The sequence below is a fragment of the Amblyomma mixtum genome, chromosome 5 (genome assembly GCF_055824585.1).
Source record: "Amblyomma mixtum isolate Tamu chromosome 5, ASM5582458v1, whole genome shotgun sequence".
In the NCBI taxonomy this organism is placed as follows: Eukaryota; Metazoa; Arthropoda; class Arachnida; order Ixodida; family Ixodidae; genus Amblyomma; species Amblyomma mixtum.
In genome coordinates this window covers 81,058,367-81,083,720 of record NC_143016.1, presented here as the reverse complement: position 1 = coordinate 81,083,720, position 25,354 = coordinate 81,058,367, and the positions used below count along the sequence as shown (strand labels likewise).

Here is a 25,354-nt window from a genome sequence, read left to right as displayed (position 1 = left end):
ACGACTGAATCATCTTATACAAAAGAAACGCATATCAAACCAAATACGAGTAATAACTGCTATCCATTTGCTTATCTCTAGTAGTTCGGCAGAAATGACCTCTTATAATGAAAGCAAATATATACCAAGTACAGCAAAAGAATTTCGGTGGTATTCAATTCTGGTAGCCAAGTTATATTTATGTTTCCGTGTTTTGTATGCTTTCTTTTTTAGTTTCGCTTCTTCTGATGCCGTCAAGGATATTCAGAAAAGATTCTCGCTGTAGATATAGCGAACGACGTCATTGTCATAAGCAGACAAAAGGGATTAGCACAACCGATCCGAAATTTGCGCTCATGTTTCAGTTCAGCTTCTCTTCCTGCGACAAAACTAGGAGGCAAGAAACAAATACAAAAATAAAAACCTCTTTGTCCTCTGGGCTTAAAATTCAGCCGTACGGACCGGCTTTTGTGTATACAAAGCTTATTATCGTTACACACATGGGCGAGACAAGAAAGAACAAAAGGAAAGCTAGAACAGTTTTACAGCAGAATGAACCGTTAACTCTGAATCAATATTCGCATCAATTTCAATTTGAAATTGACGTTGTGCATGTTACCGCTGCTTAGTGAGTGAGTGAGTGAGTGAGTGAGTGAGTGAGTGAGTGAGTGAGTGAGTGAGTGAGTGAGTGAGTGAGTGAGTGAGTGAGTGAGTGAGTGAGTGAGTGAGTGAGTGAGTGAGTGAGTGAGTGAGTGAGTGAGTGAGTGAGTGAGTGAGTGAGTGAGTGAGTGAGTGAGTGAGTGAGTGAGTGAGTGAGTGAGTGAGTGAGTGAGTGAGTGAGTGAGTGAGTGAGTGAGTGAGTGAGTGAGTGAGTGAGTGAGTGAGTGAGTGAGTGAGTGAGTGAGTGAGTGAGTGAGTGAGTGAGTGAGTGAGTGAGTGAGTGAGTGAGTGAGTGAGTGAGTGAGTGAGTGAGTGAGTGAGTGAGTGAGTGAGTGAGTGAGTGAGTGAGTGAGTGAGTGAGTGAGTGAGTGAGTGAGTGAGTGAGTGAGTGAGTGAGTGAGTGAGTGAGTGCCTTGATAGCGAAGGTAAAAAGGGTGTTGGGTGATGTTGTGTTTTGTGGTACATAAGCACTATGGCTATCATGCGCGAAGCACATGTAGAGAAAGTTTTCTTGCGTGCCTTTAAAAGAAAGAACTCAATAGAGAATATCCCACTGGGAACCTTTACTGTAGATATTTTTCCTGTCATTCCTCATTCGCTGATGCTGATATAATACCGATGTTGTTGATTGCAGCAGTTGCTAGGCAGCTGATAAAAAGGGATAATAATTAGCCAACAGTGATAGAAATTCCAGCACTTACATTAATGGCAGGAGCCGTTAACTGTTTTTCATAAAATATAGTTTGTTTTCTTCATCATGTATTATTTTACACCAGTGTGATTGAGATCGTTTTATCAAATGTGGACTTTATGCATTTTCTGATCCATCGATCCCATCAGCGGTTAGTCGCATAAAAGCGTGCTTTCTATTTCAATGTAGAAGCCAGTACACACGAAAATCCGCATTTCATATATAATCTGAATATTAGATTAGTATAAAATTAACAAACAATAGTTTAACCTCTCCAGCAACCCTACACCGCCCTGTGTGGAAGTTGAATCACTCACGAGTTGCTGTCATAGAATATTTCTTGTGTTCCATTTCCGTGGTGAATGTCCCAGTCGAAGATGAGAATCCTGCAAGAGAAGGTCGAATCGCGAATAATTAGGAGCTGCGTAGTACGTACATTATTAGAGTGGCGACAACCTCGGCGCATAACAATTTCAGGGGGTCCTTGTTCGATTTTACAGTGGCATCGAACAGCTGGCTCATGGAGTTTTTACTGACATCCGGCTTCATCTCAGAACGTTTCAGTCTTTATACCAACTTTGACCCTTCCCATCACTCCCTTCGCGGCGGGCTTCCCCGGTCGGCATTTCGTTTCCTTCACGGCGTCCATTGGAATGTGCACGTCTCTTGAAAGTGAGGGGTTCCCGCGTAAAAATAAAGAAAAATTATAACTTGGTTAGCGCACTTCTGAAGCAGAAAAGAAAGTGCAGTGGCACGGTTATTTCCAAGAGCATTTTCATTATTGTTTGGGAAAGTTTAATTGCCTGTGCCGCAGCCTTGCCGCGAAGCTGATGTGGTCGCTTGCCACATAGAGTAAGACGCCCTGTTATTCTTCAGGAGGACCTGTGCCACGGTAAAGTTAGGTTTTGAAAATACGATACGAGAAAACCAAAGATGCAACATTAGTGTTTGAATGTGATAGCATCAGGAGTGCCAGTGAAGACGAAAACTGTCCAGCGTCGTTGTCGCATATGTGATGCCTCGAGCTGTCGGTCTGAAAGTAGTCTAAGGCATGTAGAAGAGGATTAGTCGGGCGAGTATAGTACTAGTGGTACAATAATGCTTTGAGTAGTGTCAATTAGTCGTAGTAATTAGTAATGAATATCAGCAATTAACATACCCAGGTCCATAGAATAAGTAGCAATCGTGTAGGTGCGCATATGTAGTAGTTATAATAGGATGCCTAATTAGTTAAGAGTTGACATGAGAAAATATAAAATGAAGTAGAATAATTTTACGAGTCAGATTAGAATAGAATAAAAAAGAATAAAGGAAGCGATTACGAATAGAAATGCAATAAGAATATAATCAGAACTGGAATAGATTGTGGGTGAAGGCAATGGAATCATAATTGGAATACTCTAGCAAGGAAGCGAAAGAAAATTGCTGTCGTATTTCCTCCACGGTTTTTTTCTTTTCATTTCAAAGAGACGTCCTTCTGTAACTTGTAGGCCTTTTAGTGCAAGTTTAGTGCATATGGCACTCTACCTGAGCTTAGACTACTTGACAAGTCTGTTCTATATTATTGTTTTGCTGCACTCTAAACAGAAAAGAGTAAAAAGGGAGTAAAGTCCTCTTGCACACTCTTTTTCATAACAAGGAGTGCTCCTGAGGACAGCTTATACTCCGTTTCATACATAGCTGTCAACGCTGCCAAAGGTACGAAAGTAGTCCGCTGCAAAAAAACAAGCAAAATGTGTTCGTCCGCCTCGCGTCGTGGCTGAGTGGTACGAAGCGCGCGCCTGTGTGTTCATTTTACAAATGGCCTAGGTTCGACTCCCGGCTCAGGTGGTTTTTTATTGTTTTTTTTATTTCTCTTAAAAGATTCATTAGGTAGAAACTCGAAACTGTCAAACTCTAATACCTACTTTGAAAAACACAGCGCTGTTTACTTGTCTCGAAAGGAAAAGGCAGTGTAGTGTACGGCATACATACGATGTAACTTGAGTCGGATGGCGTTGACTGCAAAGCTGTCATATTTAACACTGCTAGAGCTAGATATGGTCATCTTCCTAGGTCGTTTTTGGGGTGATCTTATTCCAGTAGCGAGACCTTCCTTCTTGAACCTCGCAACTGTCCGAGGGCTCACCCCGGTCATCTCGCCCACAGTTTCGAGAACTTCACGCACTTTCTTCTCCGGGAAGCGCTTCCTTACGCTAGAGTAAACGTTGACAATAACCTGCTTGGAGTCTTTCGGAATTTTCGGAGATTTCAGCTTGGAGAACGGGCGAGCAGGAGATGTTTTTGAAGCCGCAGTGGGCGAAGAAAACAAGCGAGTAGGCGACAGCGGTGCCATTTCCGCATACTCGGAAACCGAAAGACGAAAGCAGACGACATCGCCGGCCGGCTAGCTGCGAAAACCTGATACAGGAGGAGCCGAAAAAAAACAGAAAACTAAGGCACTCTGTTTTGAAGAACATTAAAGAAAAAGCAATCTTTTTGCAAAATAAAACACCATTATCATTATACTGCAATATCAACCAACATTTACTTTAATTTTGAGTTCATTACTTTTCACTTTCGATGCACTACATTACGATGCGGACGAGGAGCGCGAACAGGCGCCGCAGCCTTGGCTGTGTTGACAGCTATGTATGAAACGGAGTATAGTCCCTTCTTGCTCCCATAAAGTCGTGAGCGTTTTAGAGTGTAAGTGATGTAGAACTATGACTCTTGAGGACATTTCCAAACTGGCAGTTTTCATTCACTCGCTGCGCGAATGCGAAAAAGCACTCGAGCTTCGTTGTAAACAGAAAGAGGAAGAAAATCCACAAGGAAGCCACTATAGGGTCGCTGCGAAGTACTAACGCACTTGTCAGTTTCTACATGGTCGCGAACAGTTGTCGGAGGAAATGTGTACCTCGCAAGCCTGCAAATGAGGAAGAGATATATTCCGAGGCGATTCTTCTACGACAACATGAAGACAACTGCACACCAGTAGTGAAGGTATACGGCCTCTGGTCAGGAGTATATCGGAACCTTGTGTGGTCTTACTCTTAAAAAGGAAATTGAAAAAGAACATTGCAGGCTTTCCTTTGTGTGCAACGTGTTTAAAATCAATTCTGTTAAAGAATGTTACAGCAGGAAGGCTAAAACCTATTTAAAACTTTTTTTCTAAGAACTGGCCGAGTACTTTTGCGGACCGACAGAAGCGCGTACCTTTTGAGGCCGTACCGCTGCATGGCGTAGGGGGCGGCGACGGCAGCGTTGTTGAAGATGCAGAAGCCGGACACCGTGTCTTTATCCGAGTGGTGCCCCGGGGGACGGGTCAGGGCCACACCGTTCCTGCACTGAGTGTGCGCGTCCAGAAAACGTTTTCTTCCTGTGCAATGCGATGAAATGTTCGCTATCTGAGATCTTATTCTGTTTACGATGTGTTGTCCATGTTACGAATTTTTTGCGGACACCTGACGCAACAAACAACGTCTCCGCGTCATGTTGATATGCAACTGCACATTTGCGTTGTTACAGTATAAAATCACTCCATTTCTGTTCACCTGCTCAGGTGAGGGCAGAGATAGAGAAGGCAGACAGGTTAGTCAGGTTACCCTAACTGACGGCCTCTCCTGTATTCATTAAAGTCTCTCTCTCTCTTTCTAACTGATGGCAAAGGGAATAAACAGAGCGGGATAGAAGAGGTAAAGAAAGCTGATTTCATCATGCAAATGCAACATGAACATGGCCGTGGGTCCATAGAGTGCGTGGGTGGGATTTTGCGTTCTTTGTAGGGGCCTGGAGCGAAATCTTACAGAATGGTTTACCGACGGTGTTGAGATTTTTTGATTGGGGTATGTATGAAAGATCAATCAATGCAGATCCGTACTGCCTGACGCACTTCTTCCAGAGGGGGAACTGGCTTACAAGGATAATTTTCAGAAGCACAAACTCTTCGCCCATGCAGTGCTTTCTTTACGTCAATTAAAGACGACAAATTAATCGCAGTACGGGGTATACTCACATATCACGCTTATATTAGAAATCGCAGAGTTGCTGGACAGCGCGAATGTCGATATTACTATGAATCGTTAATTCCCGAGCAAGGTAAACGTCCCGTGACGTACTACATCCCATAGTTCGAAACATGATCTTTTGAAGTAATCGCTATCGGCCTGCCATGGCCGAGTAGTATCTTCAAAATGGCAGCAACGAAGAAGACGCCGCAACTGGTCAAAGGCTCCGTAGAAATCGTTTAAAATTACTGTTTTCTATTGGCATGTAACGAAGACAAGCGGGCGTGTAAATCGCTGCATACGTTTAGCTGTGTACTACCTGGACACACTCAAAGACTTTCGGGTTGGAGCATAATATTTCAAACATAACAAGGAGGAGAGAAGATCATATTATTGAAACTCTAACGACGTGCATGTACCAACACGCGCGTAAGATAAAAAGAGGAACGACTGAATGACGCACACGCGGATCTTGTCCTAGTGTCCCGAAGTTAATGCATGCATCTAATATAGGTATAAATGCAAGACCTGGCCCCGATACAGAGCTAATCCTTCAAAAGTGAAAAGAATAATGAACACTGTACCAAATATCAAAAGCTTTTGTTGGTATATAGAGCTGCGCATGAAGGAATATTGCCATCACTGAGCGGCTTGTTTACTAAACTTCTAAACGTTCAAGAAAAGTGAATGCGTTCAAGCATTCCCGCTGCCAACGCTATCCATGTTCTGCACGCTGTCACGAGAAACAGCGTCGTAGGACGTCACCGTACAGCGCATTTTTAAATTTGAGAGCTTTTTTTATCTATCCTTTTTTTCCTCAGCCAAAAAGAAGACAGAAAACCACAAATTTAAGCACTTCGCAATATGAGAGCGCCGACAGTTTTGAACATCGGTGGTCTACCATGTCGTGGTGGGCCTAATAGCACACGGCAAGTAGCCATTGTCAATGCACACGATTGGTCTGTACCTCAAGTTCTCACAGCCATCCGGGGCTTCCACCTAGAGGTGTTTCAAAACGTCCAGAACGTCTAAGAAAAAAAATTTAAGACTATGCTTAGCAAGGTTGTCTGCTAAGTTGGTTGGCGTAGCATGCCGTGTTTTGAAATACGGTAAGGTTTTGCACTTTCCTAAACCCCGATAGCTGACAACAGACGAATCCCATTTCAAGTCCACCTTCCGCTTTTAAACACGGCTTCTACTAAGAGGTGATTGACTCAGGCTATGAGGGACGCCGTAGTGAAGGGCTCCGGAAATTTCGACCACCTGGGGTTCTTTAACGAGCACTGCGTAGTAAGTGTCCTAAATATAGTTTCCCAGCATTAGAGAATTTGCTAATGAGGTATTACTTCACTGCATTTATCAAATATAAAATTATAACCGAGCACCAGTTTTTTGAACTGGTACTGGATTTTGTTACAATTTTCTAAATTAAAGTTCGCAGCGCTCAGTTATCATTTACTTTTCAGTGCTTATCGCCTAAAACAGTGCGTCTGGTTAATTTAATCAAGAATGTCGTGATGACGTAGAAATAGAGAATGGTTGGGCTCACTTGTCCGGTGAGTACTGCGTCGACAACCTGGAGCAGGCAGCCGCAGGCAAGACGCGCTGCCTTGTTCGTGTCCTGCGCAGGCGTGAGGCATGCTGGTATATCCTCTTGCCGTAGCATATCCACCATTCGTCGAAAAAAGGAGTGCGCACGCGATTCACGCGGAAAAATATTCGTGCAAGTGCCGTGAAATACGAGCCAGCTGTGATTCAAATGGACCCAATTTGGCCACACCCGATCTCAAACATAGGACTTTCACATGCAACGTTGCACACACCTTAGTTTATTCTTCTTATCTCTTACTCATGTTTAAATATATAAATATAACGCTAAATATAACACTGAATGTTTTTTTTTTATTAACCGTTTACTGTGATTACTACATACTATTCCTTGTATTATATCCTCATTTTATGTCACTAGGTAATACCATTACAGTTTTATTTTTTGTTATATGTTAGCATTTCTGGCGTGTCTATTGTAGCATTTGTCTTGTGGATCGTGTGTGTTGTAGCTTTGCCTTCTTGAACGTTATGTCGCCAGTACGAATGTTTTTCTTCAATCATGTGCAAAGGAGTAGCCGGCGCAATAACCAGACTCCAACATCTCATTTTATGTCCATCTCAATAAAAAAAGAAAACATGCATCATACCCGGCATATGACGGTCAACGGGTCGAGGCGGTCGTTCTCCAACGTCACTTCCTCCAGTGACATGGACTCAGTCGCCCGGATCTTCTCTATGTGCTCTTTCCTGCCGAGCCACAGAGACGCAGTCATTCATGCAGCCGCAAGAGAGAGCCTCAGAGGACCTCGCTATGCTACCTCCAAAACGAAGTTTAAGCACCAATGAAACGAAATGGTGCCGATTTTTAGATGCTTCAAGGGGCGGCTTCCTCTACATCCTGGTCTTTTCATTTCTCAAATGCACTTCGCCTACCATGTATACCGAGTGTTGCGTCGCTCAGAGAAAACCGAGGAAAAATTCTCCCGGCTAAACCGCTCGCTTGCTCGCGCTCAAATTTCGGTCAGAAGTACAGGATTCAGTGGTAATTTTTGCACTATGCTAAGCTTGAGTCTTGCCTGAATCGGCGAGAATTAATCAAAAGTCTGCATAGTATGCGCCGATGCCGGAGCAAAAAAAAACAGTTCAAAACAGCATAGGGTGCCTCGATACAAGAAAGCGGTACCGAGGCACCCTACGCTGTTTCGAACTGTTTTTCTTTGGACACCAAAGAAAGCTGCACCGAGGCACTCGAAAACAGCGGAGTTTAGAGCGCCATGTCTTGCCCGTCAAAAAGTTTGGGAGCGCTCTTCGCTTCGCGTCTCGCGTTCGTCTGCGTTTGTCATTTTGCCCATAGAGTTTCTTACTATTACCTAGAGGGAAAGCTGGCGGCGCTGCACTTCAGCCACCATGGACGCTCAAAGCATCATGGGCCGGTGAGCTACTTGGTGCGGAAAAGTGGTGTTACTATGATGTCCAGTTCTGAAAACGCTTTTCTCCGTGTGCGCGCCTTACGCCCAAGCGACTTTGGCGCTAACGTAGTGTGTAAAAGCCAGAGTAGCGAAAACGCAACAGCACGCGACGCCAATAAAAGCTTTCTCTTTTCCAAAATGCCACTAAAAAACCTCTTAAAGCGTTTAAGCAACATTTTTTTGCAAATATATTTCTCTTAAAAAGTGCGCCTGTTAAGCTTAAAATATTAGTTTCTGTGGTGTGCTATACTTGGCCAATAGGATAGCAAGCCATCTCTTCTTTTGGGCAAACTATGCATTTACGTGCTTTTCTGCTCGCTTGTTGCAATTTATAGACAGGATTTGAATGTTAGGACATTCGTATTTATCGAACAGCTTTATTTTAGCATTATTTTTTGGCCAAAAGTTGTAGTTCTGCAGTCGGTAGCTCACCGCCCCATGATGCTTTGAGCGCCCATGGTGGCTGAAGTGGTCACGAGGGGCCTCTATGCAAACTCCCATAGACGGCTCGCCAGCTTTCCCTCTAGGTAATAGTAAGAAACTCTATGATTCTGCCACCAACAAGAGCTGGCACTGCTGGCCGGTACAGCTGTTGCGAAACCGTCTTTCTTTTTATCGCGTACGATGCGGACTTTCAGTTAATTCTCACCGATTTAGGCAAGTACCCTATCCAAATGTAGCATAAATAAAAATACCACTAAATTTCATCTCTGTGCGAGGTTCTAGCGTGAACAAGCCAGCGATTCTACAGGGAGAATTTTTTTCGATTCTCCCTGATCGACGCAACACTCAGTATTACTGTACCAAGTTTAACAGTGCCTTGCCTACACCTGTACCTTGAACTGCTTGTCGAATTAACTCTGCGGAGCTGACGAAAGACGAACAAAACGAAAGTTTAGTTTAGTTTAGTTTAGTTTAGTTTAGTTTAGTTTAGTTTAGTTTAGTTTAGTTTAGTTTAGTTTAGTTTAGTTTAGTTTAGTTTAGTTTAGTTTAGTTTAGTTTAGTTTAGTTTAGTTTAGTTTAGTTTAGTTTAGTTTATGGGGTTTAACGTCCCAAAGCGACTCAGGCTATGAGAGACGCCGTAGTGAAGGGCTCCGGAAATTTCGACCACCTGGGGTTCTTTAACGTGCACTGACATCGCACAGTACACGGGCCTCTAGAATTTCACCCAAACAAAACGAAAGAGTTTGTCGCACTGCTAGGCGATTAAGCGAGTCTATACGAAGTGATACCCAATATGTAAACAAGCATTAAAACAGTTTCATCTTTCCTTTCTTAAGCAGGAAATCTCTTTAAGAATTTCGGTAAAATATTCGCTCTCAAGGTTCCTTATCTTTCCTTCCCTTTGAACACCAAGAAAGACATTGTAAATATTTAAAGGAAGACAACGGCACCGAGCGCCCGCACGTTGTCTTCTTTTGTGTGTATATGTTTTTTGGCGCATTTAAATATATACTACGAACAGTTACCAACTCGCCCAACAATAAGTTCTCCTAACCAATCAATACGTTTTCATCCTGCTGTCGTCCTCAGTAGCCTTCCAATGTTTCAATTATTCGAAACGTATGAACGCACATATACTCCTAACGCTAGGAAAGAAAGGGCAATCTTGGACAGCGTTAGGAACGTCATACGCACGTGTGCGCCAAGAGAAGCTCTTCGTCGGTAGCGCAGCGGGACTGAAAGGAAACCCATTCATGTTTAGAGAAATGGTCAAGCGCTCGATTGAAACAGCGGAGAGTGTGGGAACTTTTATCCTGTTTCTATTTGTTATTACCCTGGACGCTATCTTCAATTGTTTTGTTTCTGAAGAAAAATGCTCCGCATATAGCCTTTGTCAAAAGTTAAGAGCCCAAGAGGTTTTCTTCTGAGCCGTGTGGGGGCTTTGATAACAGCCGTGGGGGTCCCAACTTTTGGAGGGGTGATGGCGAGGTTTTCACCTGGAATGCTGGAACCAGAAAGCAGCGTAGCAGAGATCTAGAACGCTGTTTATGCGTTACAAACCACACAGCATGCCCAGAAGCTAATCCTTGGGCTCTTCGCTTTTTAGAAAGGCTGTATGAGCCTGTATGATATGTGATATATGGCTGTATTATCAAGACATCTTTGAACAAGGTCAGATACGGAGCTCTAATTGAGGCGTTCGCAAATAATATAAGCAATAAAATGCGCCAAATATCTATTTGCACAAATCTCCTGACTTTGTGGCCTCTTAGAGCTTATTGGGTTTTCGCCAACGTTCCGTCAATGCCATGATTACATTTCAATTTACAGTACATGTGCACTTCGTAGTGGAAGCGTCCCCTGTTTTTATATTCTCGGTGACCTATCGTACTTCGGCCGTCTTTTAACAGATCATTTTACTAGCTGTTCGTGATCCAAAAACGAGCTGCAGTTTGCGTGAGTGTTGACAGTGCGATCTTCGCTGACACACATCAAAGAGGTCACAAGCAGGACGTGAGGCTAGAACAACAACTGCAACAAATGTGCAACTGGAAATTAAGGTGTTAAAGTTAACCTTAAAATGGCAAATACAATTTCTAATCATATCGTGCATGGTTTTACTCTGGATACATTATTCCCTGCGGCCAGCTTTGGCATTACTTCACGATCCATCAGCATGACGTTAGGAGCATGCAGAAGATGACCACTGCATTTGAAGCGTGCTCGAGAGCGAGATCAGATCAGGTTTCTGTTATCTATTTTTTTTTTACAAGCGAGGGTGAAAAGCCGATTGATATTGATTGATGAGGCAAGGAACATCGCGGGGAGCCTGTTTATCGGTTCAGTAGGCTTACGAGCTGCACAATGATGGAGCTGCAACATTGGCTAACCAAGTTCCCTAGGGACGATGAGGTGAAAGCTACGACGCGTAGGTAGCTGCAAAGTCAACTCAAAGAATTTTTTTCTTCCTGAATTCAGGTAGTGATGAATTGCGCTGAACTTTCAGAGGCATATGTTGTAAAGCGATAAAATGCATTTACTTCTTATTCTGGACATTATGAACAGATATATTCCTTTATTAGCTGTTCACGATCCAAAAACTACCTGCGTTTGTATTTATTGACCATACTTTCTTCGCCAAGGCACCACCTCAAGAAGAACACAAGCAGGACGCAAGGCTCCAACTACAACTGCAACTAATCTACAACTGCAGTTTAAGTTGTGTAATGCTTAACTGCAATTGCTTTTTCTATATCGAACTCTGTTAGCTGAATAATATTTTATTTTATATAAAAAAGAAGACCTGTAAGACAAGAGCTCGGTCCAATAGACCTCTGCTCTGCAGAAGCTCGTAGGTGACTTGAAGTCTTTTAGGCCTCTCCGGCATCCACCTGCACATGGGAGGAAAGAAGGTAAGATGATTTAATCCACAAGGGAGCCTTGAGAAAATTTTTGGACATAGGTTCTGTGTATGAAAATCTTTCCTTTTAATTTTAATTCTGGTTGCAGTGCGCCAAAAAAGAAATGAACGATTAGAATTTACAAATCGTTGCTACCTTTGCTAGTTTAGTCTGATCTTCGTAACTGCTGTGAACGGATATGTTACCAATTAAGTTCATACATCCGCCGCAGAGGGAGAGGTTTTAAGTGGGCACGTTAAACACGGGGATGCACTTCCTGAAGTTCGATGTTTTCTTTTTTTTTTTTTTGAGAAAGAGAGAGCTATAGTGACAGCTCTTTCTTTGTTGCATCCTGCGAAATTCTTAATTAACGTGACTTTTAGAGAGCATTAAAAGGAGATGCGCTATTGCGAGTTAGGCAAGACTGCACTTTTCGAGCATGGTTCGCAGACAGTGTGTGCGTGAGCGAGAAATGTAAGCATAGAGCCCTGTGTTTTCTAACAGTTATTTTCACGAATAGTTGTTTTCCGTGTTTTCTATTGGTCATTACCATTGATTTCACGTCAGAAATGGTGACACCCTGAAGTCATAATAATTGTTACAAATACGGCTGAAACAGGAAGGGACTGAAAATTCCGCACTGTTGGCGCTCGCGTAAGAGAACCAATAATATGTCCCACTGCGTGCGAACGTAATTATTATGTTTTAATTAACTGAGTCACCTTTTAAATCTTAGGTATTGGAAAAGTTTTGATGAGGGAAATGTATAATGTCAAAAGAAGAGCGCAACTGGTCAAAAGCAATCTTTTCATTTTTGTTTTCATGCTCTTAAAGAAGCGCACGAAGACCCTTCGAAGAAACACATGATAGGTTGCTGGGATGGACCGAGGCCGCATGGAATTAAAGAATGACGCATGATTGTGGCCGCTTGCGATCCCTGACGGCGAGTGCGGCTGCGCGAACTTGTGGCGCCACGTCAGCGGCCACGACAGCTAACAGGAGCGGTAGGTTGCGGTAGGTTGAAAACGAGCTCTCCTGCGGCGAGAGTTTTGAATTTCGCGCACTTATCACTTCAGACCGCACTTTCACAACTGCCGGATCTAAGGAGTTACGCTATCAAGCCATACCGATGTATCTAACATAAAGAGAACGGTAGAGTCATTTGTCAGTAAGGCAGCAAGGAATTAGCGCATTCATTGTTTCAAAAGAAAAATTAGCAGCTGTGCCTGCTAGCTGTGCTGACCAGTATCAGTGGCTATCCTGTTATGTTCTTATATTGCTGTCTCGTTCACGTAAACACCTCCACAGAAAAAAAAAATCAAAACTCTATATCAAATATCAAAGCACCGAATTCTTAGCCCGGCCTAAAGCGTGACAGGGGGAAGGACTGTGGATAAACTGCAAAAAGCGCAGGGGACAGAAACGATGACTACGAGACACGAGCTTGAGCAATGTAAAGAGTGTACTTTTTTTTAAATTTAAGTTACGAAGCTGAAAATATAGTGTATCAAATATTGGACGACAGCGTTCGTGTTCTATACATGGCTGACTTGAACCACTTCTTCCGTCATAAAAGGACGCCGGCTGTTTAATGGCATATGTTTCCTTTTCTCTTTGTTCTGTGGGTTGGCCTATTCTTACAATGTAAATGTCATGCTGGGTTTCCCTAAGAATAGTCAATGACTTTGCGTGTGTTTGTTGTTAGCGGTGGTACTTGTCTTCTTTTGCACGTGTGATTGCTTTACAATATAAGGCAGGCTTCCGGCATGTGCATTCGCTATGCTGTTCACTCAACGTGACGCAAGTGACAATATATGAAAGGCTTGATTACTTACCTCTTGAGTGGATTCCAGTGCTTCAGCATAAAACTGTCGGTTACGTAGCAAGTGGTCGCCATCTTGCACAGGGACTCTGTGCAAATAATATAGGAAGAGGACAAACACTGTGAACACAAACGGGCAGAATCGGTGGTGTAAAAATAATGCTATTTCTTGATCTCTTTCCTGTATCAATAACGCAAACGAATTAAATATTTAACGAGTAAAAATGTGGTAGGGTTTTAACGTAGTTAAACCGAGTAGACGTGTAAAATCAAGGGACCGTGAGAGTGCCAAGGTCACCCTCAAGGTCACCCTCTCATTGGCTACAGCTGGCGCGACGCTCCTCCGAACTTACCCGAACTTATCCCAGTTACTCCGAGGCTTCACGCAAGATATTTGGTAGAAACCATGTTAAATAGTTCTTTAGCACTAAAAAAGCGCGGGAAGGAGGAAATTAAGCCTGATGTCAAATGAAGCTTTAAATGGTGTCGAATGAAATGGCACCCGTCCGCCCGTCTGAGCCACGAAGCTGTTAGCACATCTGTTGTTTATTGGCCGGCACAACTGTTGTTGCTTTATTGGATCCGTCAATCGTTCACAACTCAGCAAATTACGACGCCCATCGTTGCATTGCCTGTCTTGACTGGCTCGTGTGTGGCCGCCGGTCAGTAATGAGGACATGAACAGTCGACGGTACGGCTACCCGCTCCGGAAATTACCTAGCGAAGACTTTCGCTTTTACAACAGGGGAAGAGGGTGAAAGCAGGGGCAAGGGGAAGGGGGGGGGGGGCAGAGCATGGACCAAATAAGTAAATGTGAAGTGCCTCTATGATGTAAGCCGGTAAAACAAAAGCAATCCCTTTGTTTGAGGAGTCAGGTTCTCGTTGATAAGAAAATTGCCCTACCTTTGGTGTATTCTGCTTACTTGATCAAGATCCGGTTAAGGGACACCTAGCCTCTACGCGAGATTTCATTAAAGCTTCAAGATCTTTGTTGTTTCGCTGTCTCTATATGTTTTTCAATGTTGTATATAAATATTATTGCTTCTGGCATAGGCTTACAGGCCAGCAACATCCGCATGAAGCTCAGCTATCTCTCTATTCTTTTCAGCTGACGAAGACCCAAGGGGCCACTGTGCGTTATGCCACCATTTCGTGGCGATGAGCGACTATGATAGCGTTCATGCATGTGTGTGTACACACGCACAAACGCTATCGATACAGCTGGTGTGTACATACACCAGCTGTATCGATTATACAATGTCTTCGATTATTTTGCCCCCATTTTGGATCTTTGCAATCATGGCGTCATCCCTGACGGTCTGCTGCTAAATGTTTTAATTGTATGTCTCTTATTTAGTCTTGTCCACCCGTGAGTTATCGACTTAGCTTGCTGCCGAGCTGGTAAAAGTCTGCTGACATAGCCCCGCCGCGGTGGCTCAGTGGTTACGGCGCTCGGCTGCTGACCCAAAATACGCGGGTTCAATCCCGGCCGCGGCGGTCGAATTTTGATGGAGGCGAAATTCTGGAGGCCCGTGTTCTGTGCGATGTCAGTGCACGTTAAAGAACCCCAGGTGGTCGAAATTTTCGGAGCCCTTCACTACGGCGTCCCTGATAGCCTGAGCCGCTTTGGGGCGTTAAACCCCAATAAAGCAAAAGCTAAAGCACCTGCTGACATAACTTGCCTCAATGTCCGTTGGCGTGCTTCATCTTTAGGTGAACAATGTCGATATTGTTTCGCTATGCATATATGTGGCATAACCACTGAGGCTTTTTTATGTGTTTCATTGGCCCGCCGGTGCATTTTCATACCGCTAGTACAATGTAGAGGGTGAGCGAAAGAGAGGTTTATTTCCAGACGACGACATAGAGGCCAACCTGAGTGAATTGATTCTTTAGTTTTCCCGTTAATCTCCGCCAGGGAGCGAGAGAGTGGAAGAAAGAAAGGAGTAATCGGCTCAGAGAAATACAGATACAAATGCATCTCTTATCTACCCGATCGCAGCCGCGAGTCGGTACCTGGGCTGCTTAAAGAGCGAAGTAATCCCGGAACTGTCTGGAGAGAATTCCGAGCCTCTCTGCAAATGTCCAGAATGAGGTCATTTGACAATGGCGTACTTTACTTTAAAAACACGCCATGAGAGCGGGCAGCGTCCGCCTTTCGTTCGCACACGTGGGTCTAACCGCGATTAACAAAACACAGAAAATTATAAGCTTGTTCTGTCCCGTTCAGTGCAACACCGGTTCAGTCAAGATATAACGAGAAACCAAAGTACAAACGCGACCGCAGACCGACGAAGTGCTGACGGCCATATTTACACTTCGCAAGAAAAACCTTGGCAAAGCTATAGAGCTAAACACGCCATCGGACTGCGATCAGCCCACAAGGTGCCCCTATGTTCTCGGCCTGTTGTATCCGCGATAAGGCTGCAACTTAAGGCGTTGTTCTAGCGGCAATAAAAGAAGGCCCGGGAAGGTTTAACGTATACGCGTATCTCGGATTCTGTCCCGCACCGTTTGATAGCAGCGCAGCAGAATGCGAGGAGGGCATGTTCTGTCAACGAGCAAGTACAGAAGTATGCTCTTTCTTATAGACGAGGCGTATCAGTGCCAGAGTAATGGGTTGCACAGCTATGCAAGAAGATTAGGTTTATGGTTTATGGGGGATTAACGTCACAACGCGACTCCGGCTATGAGGGACGCCGTAGTGGAGGGCTCCGGAAATTTCGACCACCTGGGGTTCTTTAGCGTGCACTGACATCGCACAGTATACGGGCCTTTAGGATTTCGCCTCGATAGAAATTCGACCGCCGCGGCCGGGATGCACAGCTATGCAAGAATATTTGGTTTATGGTTTATGGAGGATCAACGTCACAAAGAGACTCAGGCTATGAAGGACGCCGTAGTGAAGGGCTCCGGAAATTTCGACCACGTGGGGATCTTTAGCGTGCACTGACATCACACAGTATACGGGCCTCTAGAATTTCGCCTCCATCTAAATTCGACCGCCGCGGCCGGGATCGAACCCGCGTCTTTCAGGTCAGCAGCCGAGTGCCATATCCACTGAGAAACCGCGGTGGCTTCTGTGCAAGAGCTACTGGCAGAATGCTTACGACTTCTGCAGCGAGTGCAGCATGGATCGTAGCCGATGGTGTTGCTTGTTCAACGCGCTGGCCGCGCAGACATGTCCAACGTTCTCGAACAAAAAATTTGAAAATTTGAAAATGGTAAGATACTATTAGGCAAATATTGAAGGTAATGGTCCATTCTTCCGATATGTAGCAAAATCTTTCTTTGAAAGTGTTTCCATCGATCGCATCGAACAGTTAAGACTGCCTTAGAAAACCAATGGGGAAACGCTTTTGACGACAGCAAAAACGTTAACAGAAAAAAAATGCAAGAGTACCGTCAGGTGATGTGCGGATATATTGATTGTTATACGGAAATCTTACATTATATGAAAAATTGCGTTCTTAAACGGTTTCCCTCCCAAAAATGCTTTTTTCCAGAATTGTTGGGTGCGGATCTCTCTATGTGCCTGTGCTCACGCTCAGCCGATGGCGTCACATCTCCTGGCAGCTGGTTCGGCACAGAGCTCCCATGGGCCACTTCTCTACTAGGTGACGTGCTTGTTACAGCGGATGGGGATGTCGGTGACGCAGCAGTGCACCTTTGCAACAAGCGCTCATGGCATGTGACCACATCCGTCCCTGTACTGTTGTGCGCACATGCGGTAAGCACGGAACAAGCAGTCAGAGCGTTACGTGGGTTTTCGCAATCGTTGAAACAGATCAGGGTTTGGCTATACAAAGGTTAATAAACGCGATAAAGAGTGCTCCGAAGCGAAAAAAAATATCACAAAATGGTTACGAGTTAGTAGCACGAATGATCCAGCGTCAGCTGGCTTGTGATTGCGAAAAAATGGAGACATATTAGCGGTGACATACTAGAGGGGACTCGTTAACCACTAAGCCACCGCAGTGGTGACCTAAGGGTTAGATTATCCGCTTCGACCTGGGAGGTGGGGGAGGTACCGGGCTCGTAAGTGGGAGATGTAGTTTTACCGGTGGTTTCTCGAAGGGCTATGCGGACGACTCCGCCAACGCTATGTTTTTTAGGACCGAGCTAAGAACAAGTAACGCTGTGTAGCCAGCAGGTATGCTAATCATCGTCCTGGTATACTATCCGAGATACCCCTACCAAACAATAAGGGAGTAATTACTCATTGACGTCCACCCGAGTGCAGCCATACGGCCACAAAGGAAAGCTATACAGCTTTCACAGAAACTTCGTAGTTAAAGAAAAATTCGTCCTGGTCCGGGGTTCGAACCCGGGACCAACGCTTCACCGGAGCAGTCGCTCTACCAATTGAGCTAACCGGGACGGCAAGCTTATGGTAGGGCGAGAGCGAATTGATCTATAACTCGAAGTGGGAACAGTGTTGACCAAATATTTTTAGGGGAATCCCCCAAGGTGGAGTAGATTTGTAATAAGGGAGTAATTACTCATTCACAAAAGCATTTTGGGCGAGAAACCGTTCATGAACGCATTTTTTTCTTCATATATTGTAAGATTCCATAACAATCAACATATCGGCAGATCACCAGACGGCACTCTTGCATTTATTTACCTATTAACGTTTTTAATATCGACAAAAGCGTTCCCCCATTGGTCTTCTATGGCAATCTTAACTGTCCGATGCGATCGATGGAAACACTTTAAAAGAAAACATATCAGAAAAATGGACCATTACCTTCAATATTTCCATTGGAGTATCTTATAATTTTCCAATTTTTTAAATTTTTGTACGAGAATGCTGGACATGAGCAAGTAGTTTCCATGCTGCATTTGTTGTCTGTGTTAAAAACAGGTTATCGATTGTTACTCGCATGTAGATTGCATTGATCAAAATTTTCGCTTAAAAGTCTATTACTTTGCGTGAAGATTTGGCGACTGAAGCTTGCGCGTATTTTAGGTGTTTTAAATGAATCTCCACGTGTGCGTTTGCGTACATGATACGCACACATTGCTTGATTTCTTGGGTCGGCCGCTTTTCAATAAAACTTCAGTTGTTAGTTCAGCGCTATCTCGTGTTCTCCACTACTCCCGTGTTTGTTCGCTGGTCCAGTGATGTGTGATACACATCAACTAGCCCGCATAGTTACCTTGTTACTATTACTATTACCGTCGAAAGCTTACCCCATTGGCTTTCTATGGCAGTCTTAACTGCTCGATGCGAGCGATGACACACTATAAAAGAAAGATTTTGCAATAGATCGGATGAATGGACCATTGCCTTCAATATTGCCTTACAGTTTTCTAATATTCGAAATTTTTTGTCCAAGATTGTTGGACATGATTCTTGCAATGATCCAACTACAGAACTTACTAGTTAATCTCAGTTATTGCTTTGGGCCGCAGGTTCTAAAACAAATGACATGTTTGCCGACACCGCTTTCATCTCGCAAAAGCAGGTGCAATGCCAGCTCTGACGCAGACTACGCAAAAAAATTTAAGAAACATGCGTCCGCGGGGAAAATGCTTCAACCCTAGCGCCATGGCGCCATTAAGTTAATATGAAAACGGTCGTAACATCGTGTCCCGAACCGGTATTTTAATGCGAAATGTTGAACGCTTCTCGCAATAAGGCTGATCAGGAACTCTTGGCATCGCCTACATAATCCTCGCAACAGTCGCTTTCTCACCCTTCAGGTCGACGCTTGCATGCGACCGTGGTTCTGTTCCCGCGTCCAGCTGCTTGGCGGAGGTGAAGTCGACTAATGTTCGGAGATGTTGTCGAGTTGCGTAACATTGCGGTACGTGTATGTGCCACCACGAATACCGCAGCGTCTTCAAAAGCATTGTTGAAGCAGCCTAGAAGCTTTGCGGGCTTGTATACGGGCAGTCGTAACGTAGAAATTCGGCCAAGCTCATTCGGCTTACAGCACGTCGCACTATACTTCCGAGTACGCCCTTCATACAGGGCAGTGCCGCACAGCGGGAAATTCGATGGGAGTGCTGAAGCCATCTCCCTCATTATAGTCTATTCCGTATGAAACAACCATATAAGGCATACGCAGCATTTCATAATTTTCACCTCCCCCCCCCCCCCCCCCCTCCCCCAAGAGGCAGAGTGACCGCAGCCTCTCCTCTTCTTAACACTCCGCTCCACACACTCGCAAAAGGTAATAATGAGAACCTCCGGCTGCGCCACTGCATGTTTTCATCAAAAACACTTGCCTGAGCTCCATCTGGCGCAAAGCACGTGATCGGGATTATACAGGGTGTTTCACCTAAAACTGTACACATTAAAAAAAAGAGACTTCTTTAGTTCGAAGACAGCTTTTTTCGGCATATCATTGTCAGCGCAGTAGTACCTCAGAATACAGCTAAGGCGTGGTGACTAGCAGGCTGATTAGCTAATATTGAATAATTAACTTTTTAACTATTAGAGTTAGACTCCTTAATAACTGAGAGGAGTGTAGCTCCCCGTAAGTAACATCCGTATCAGTTTTTAAAATTTCGACACCACGGTTACCCTCGGCGCAGTGGCCCGACACATTTTGGCTATTTCGACGAGTTACGTGCGCTGGAAAGGTTGCTTTGCCTGCAGGCTTATCGAAAGCGCATGCATTTTGGCTCGATGTAGCGAAAATTTCTTGGCTACAACAACGCCAAAACAAAACGAATATTAAGGAGCCTAACGGTAATAGTTAAAAAGTTGACTATTCAATATTAGTTAACCAGCCTGCAAGTTACCATGTCTTGGCTGTGTTCTGACTGACTACTCCGCTGAAAATGCTGTGGCGAAAAAAGCGCTCTTGTAACTCAAAAAGCCTATTTTCAAAACTTGTGTTAAATATCGGGTGAAACACCCTGTATATATTCCAGCCAGATAGAGAATATGGTCGCAAACATGGTGTTGGGATAAAACACATCAGTAGGTAAGCCAGGTGACAATAAAGTGCCACTGCGCCGGTGTAAAGGGTGAGCTGTTGACTATTTCCCAGTCTAGGAAAGACCTCACCTTCGAACAGAAGCCGACACGATACGTATAGCGAGGTCCCGACGTTCGCGTTGCTGTTGTTGCCGTGCGGGGGCCACACCTTTTCTTTACTGCGTTCGCGCGGCGTGTGGCCAGGCGGTTCCCGCTTATCGCGCGTATGTGCGACTATAATCGTTTATAGCATACGCAAGTGTGACCTCTCCGCGCACCCCCGTAACATTTTGCCTCGCAGCAGCAATCGGCGAAAAGTCGCTGCAGCTGCGCTTTGTTTTCAGGTTGAGGCCCATTGAGCGGAAACGGTCGCTGCATCAGCAGGTGTGCAGGCACGGAGAACCCAATCTGGGACACGTTTATATTTGTTGTTGCTGTTGTTGTTGTTTCCTGCTTCCTGCACGACTATGCAAACAGATGCGCACCCCTACTACGCTCTTTCCGTATTCACAGTGAGCAGACAGTTAAGTTTAAGTAGTGCTTACGAAACACAGGGGAAGCTATAGACGTTCCGAGTGGAAGCAGTGCTCCAGGGGTTGAGGGTATAAGCTACGGGTAGGGTTAGCCTTACAATAATCCTGCCCGCAATTGCTCCAGCGTAGCGACACTTAATTTTTAATCCAGTACAAGAGTTTTACGGCTCAGATCTGTGACCTATAGCAGCTCGACGCCACCTAGCATGCTAGCCCGCACTATACCCGACAACTGCTACTGTACCCTTTTTGAGTGCAGTTCAGGAAATTGGCTTTTTGGGGACCGGAAATGGCGCAGTAATCGTCTCGCATCATGGTGGACATTCGAACCGCGCCGTAAGGGAAGGGAGGAAGGTGGGAGTGAAAGAAGGAAGAGGTGCCGTAGTGGAGGGCTCGGGAATAATTTTGACCACCTGAGGATCTTTAACGTGCACTGACATCGCACAGCACACGGACGCATTTGCGTTTCGCCTCCATCGAAACACGGCCGCCGCGGTCGGGTTCGAACCCGGGTAATCTGGCTCGGTAGACAAGCGCGCTAACCACTGAGCCACCGGGCAGGGTGTACAGGTCAGTGTCATGAAGGAAATCAAGAAGAAGGCGGCAAGCCTCTTTTCTGAATGGCCGGTTATCTCTAGGGTAAATGATGTCTTAACAGTGAACCGTGTGGTACTCCTGCCTTCCTGAGGAAAGCGAGTAAAAAGCACATCTCGTTGTAATCTGGGCAGTACATAGATAATGGTTTATACCGCCGCACAAACCACATGAAGAACACAACGGAGACGATGCCCGACCAGTCTTATGCACCCACTCTCGCAGAGAGATAGAGAGAGAGACTTTATTATAAGAGCAATTCGGGGCACGCCCCTTGGTTCCCGCATGACTCCCCTGCACTCAAGTGTTCATGTTCCTAAGGTCCATAACACTGGCGGTCAAGCCGGTGGCGATGGTCTGCACTGCCGGGTCCTCCGAGCGCATCAGGGTCTGCCAGTCCTTCCAGGTCTTGATATACACTATAGGCTCCGCGGGTGAGGGTCCACCGGGTAAGGAGAGAGGACGTGGAGGGAAGAGGCGAAATGTTCTGGGCATAGGGCGCAGGCAGGAGTGGGGAAAGAGGGATGATAGTTGGATGGGGTAAGTCCCGCCCCACCACTTCCTAGATAACAAATATGCAACACTGGCGCTAATTATAGACATACACTTTACCCTCACCCCTCCCCGCTGGCATAGGCTCCGAGTTTTCAATCTGCCAGGAAGGAGGGGGGGGGGGGGGGGCAATCAGCACGCTTTTCCAGAAAAAGACTGTGCACCAAAGAAAAACCTACGCTTATCAAAAGGCAGTTCACTTGATTACTTGATTCCGCATAAAAACTTCGAACAGGAGACATTCGGAAAGCTCCCGTTTCCAGTCAGATCATTTGATGGTGAACTGATCTACAGTGCTCTCACCCTTTTCCTTTCTTGGTGAGCGACAAGTGTGCTTCATGAAACTTTTAGGCAATAGTTGCTTAGTCGATTTGTCCAAAACGGTACGAAAGAAAACATGCTTCCTCCTGACCCCATCGCTTAATCCTCAAGGGGGGGGGGGGGGGGGGGGGGGGGGGGGGGGGGGGCATTTGGTGCCTATGCGTGAAACTGGGGTGTCAGCGGAGCCCGTGAGAATGCGGGGGAGTAGAGTGGCTTGAGGTTTCTTTAGATTCTTGGCCACACGCGGTTGGTTCGGCGGGCACGACAAGGATCTGAAATGGCTAAGCGTCGTTTCTTTAAAGAATTGCCTTGGTGCCTTAGGGGAGTTCTCTCAGTGCATCAACAGGCAGCGCTTTAATGACGAGGCTGTTAGCCACCCCAGTGTGAAGTTACCCATTGAAAACGCGTAGAGAATTCCTGGCCTGCAATTGATACACCAGTGCACAGACCTAAGACTTGCTCCAACTTTGTAAGGGCAGATCTCGAACCCATTTAAATTGCGACAGGTTAAGCCGGGAATGAGCATACCGTCCTTAATGTCGCCTCAACAGCAACGCTCTCAGCCGTAGTGGAGGACACAACTGGAGTAAGGCGGGCAGATCAGGCAGTACTGAAAAAGGGTGCACGAAATGCCGCTGCGCTAGTTCTGCTGACATTGTACCAGGATCATCGGCGAAAGCTTGGAGATAGTGATAAATTTATCAAGCAAAATGGCCAAGCACAAACGAACGAGTTTCCGTCAAAGTAGCACCCCGCTTAGCGCGAACGCGAGGAATGGTCAACGTGCAGTCGAGGCTCTCAAGTGACCAAAACAAGTTTAACCACCACCTTTGTCTCCGAAAGCTAAGACATTGGGCATGGACAGCGTTAAGCGCCTAGTAAACACGGGACTCAGACCACTTTCGAAGACGCGTGGAGCAGAGCTCACTCAGCTAACGTCTTTCCGATGCGACCAACCTGGATTAATAACCTTTGTGAAGCCATAAGGCGGAGGGGTTTCGAAAGCGACCCATAAATAATGTGATTGTTGGTAACCACTTATGCACTCCAATGGCTATCCTTAGGCTGTGTCGGTGCAAAATTTCTAAACAATCAAGGTATGATACATGGACAGAAAAACTGAACTGTTGGCACATTATCCGCCTCACCCCCAAGGTTGTATGGGGCTTGGCGTGTTAGGAAGGATGATTTCCCTTTGTTCACTCCTTGAGGCTGGTGATAGAGATAGGGCAGTAACCCCCCCCCCCCCCCCCCCCCCCCCTTCCCCTATGCAGTCGGGAGTCAAGAACGACGCCAAGAAATCCAGCGCCTGCGACTGAAATAAAAAGCTGCCGACGAGGTCGACCTCCAGGCGCGCATTACGTCTTCCTACACCTGAGAACAGGACAAAGCTGGACCTCCCGGCTTATATAGTCAATTCCACACTTTGAAGATAATCTCTTTCGAGCTATAAGATCATCGCTTATGTTGGTAGCCGGCAAGCCAAACACAAATGTCTGCATGTATTGACATCCGTACCTGCCGAAGATTTTCCTAAACAGCGTGGAGAACTTGGTAGTGTAAGAGGAAGCAGTGCATAGGAGGCACTGGTGGGAGCTGGATACTGGAAGTTACTTGGATGGCGGGCAGATCAGGCAGTACTGAAAAAGGGTGCACGAAATGCCGCTGCGCTAGTTCTTAGCGTGTTTAATGTCCTAAAGCGACTAAGTTTATGAGGGACGCCGTAGTGGAGGGGTCCGGATATTTTCGACTACCTCGGCGACCTCGGGTTCTTTAACCTGCACTAACATATCACAGTACACTGGCGTCTGGCATTTCGCCTCCATCGAAATGCGGCCGTTCAGTTATGGTAACTGGTTATTTGTTTTTATAACTGGGTGTTTCGTCTTTACCAAGCAGAGAAAAAATGTGAGCCTTCGTGAACGAGACAGCGGTCAAAAAGGAGCAAATTTCCGCGAATAACTTTTTTTCCCTACTGGGCAGCAGAACAGAAAAAGCGTCTAAAATTAACATTGTTTATGAAGAATTGAAGGTTTGCTCCTCGCGTTGTTACAGAGAAATTATTTTAGTTGTCGGCATTGTGAGCAGAAAATAGGGTGGCGTAGGTGCCCAGGTGGCGCTCCGCCGGAGAAGAAACCTAGGTGCGCCGCATAGGTCATGTGACCTTGTGGCATCATCATCATCACACCTGCCAGAGTTTCTTACTGTTACCTAGAGGGAAAGCTGGCGGCGCTGCACTTCAGCCACCATGGACGCTCAAAGCTTCATGGGGCGGTGAGCTACTTGTTGCGGCACAGTCGTAATTTTTCGGGAACACGGAGTGGCACTACTAAGACGTTTCATTCCGAAAACGCTGTTCGTGTGTGCGCAGACGATTTTCGCGCGAACGCAGTGTGTAAAACCCATAGTAGTGAAAACGCGACGACAAACGACGCCAATAAAAGGTTCTACTTTTCTTAAATGCAATTAAAAAACCTCTTTAACTATCTAAGCAACAACATTTTTTTTTAAACATATTTACTCTTAAAAGTGCGCCTGTTAATTACGAAATGTTAGTTTTTGTAGTGTTCATTACTTAGCCAATAGGAGAGCTAGCCATCCAATTTACAATTTACAGACAGGATATTGAACGTTAGGACATTCTTGATTATCGAATAGCGTTTATTTTTTCATTATTTTTTGGCCAAAAGTTGTAGTTCTGCAGTCGGTAGCTCATCGCCCCATGATGCTTTGAGCGCCCATGGTGGCTGAAGTGGTCTCGAGGGATCTCCATGAAAACTCCCATAGACGGGCTGCCAGCTTTCCCTCTAGGTTATAGTGAACTAGAAATACTTCTAGTTCACTGTACTTCAGGTAATAGTAAGAAACTCTATGCACCTGCCCACCGGACTGCCATAGAAGGGCAGTGGTGCATC

General features: G+C 45.3%; 1 protein-coding gene across 4 annotated transcripts in view; it reads right to left on the bottom strand.

Moving 5' to 3' along the window:
• Window positions 1–20,681, bottom strand: part of LOC149342799 (polyamine deacetylase HDAC10-like) — a 55,177-nt gene extending 34,496 nt beyond the window's left edge. The window contains exons 1-8 of one of the 4 annotated variants that reach the window (XR_016283074.1): window positions 19,208–19,555; window positions 13,519–13,594; window positions 11,587–11,674; window positions 9,978–10,018; window positions 7,518–7,617; window positions 6,869–6,940; window positions 4,529–4,659; window positions 1,648–1,716 (exon numbers count right to left, since the gene is read on the bottom strand). Coding sequence is in view for 3 of the 4 variants with exons in the window: in XM_089545262.1 (XP_089401388.1) it covers window positions 1,648–1,716; window positions 4,529–4,659; window positions 6,869–6,940; window positions 7,518–7,617; window positions 9,978–10,018; window positions 11,587–11,674; window positions 13,519–13,594; window positions 19,208–19,364 (734 nt within the window). In the remaining variant the exon portion in view is untranslated. Of the gene's footprint in view, window positions 1–1,647; window positions 1,717–4,528; window positions 4,660–6,868; window positions 6,941–7,517; window positions 7,618–9,977; window positions 10,019–11,586; window positions 11,675–13,518; window positions 13,595–19,207; window positions 19,556–19,742; window positions 19,807–20,529 lie in introns of those variants that run through there. The other 3 variants (XM_089545263.1, XM_089545264.1, XM_089545262.1) reach the window with 3 other exon arrangements.
• Between the last annotated feature and the right edge of the window lie 4,673 nt (window positions 20,682–25,354).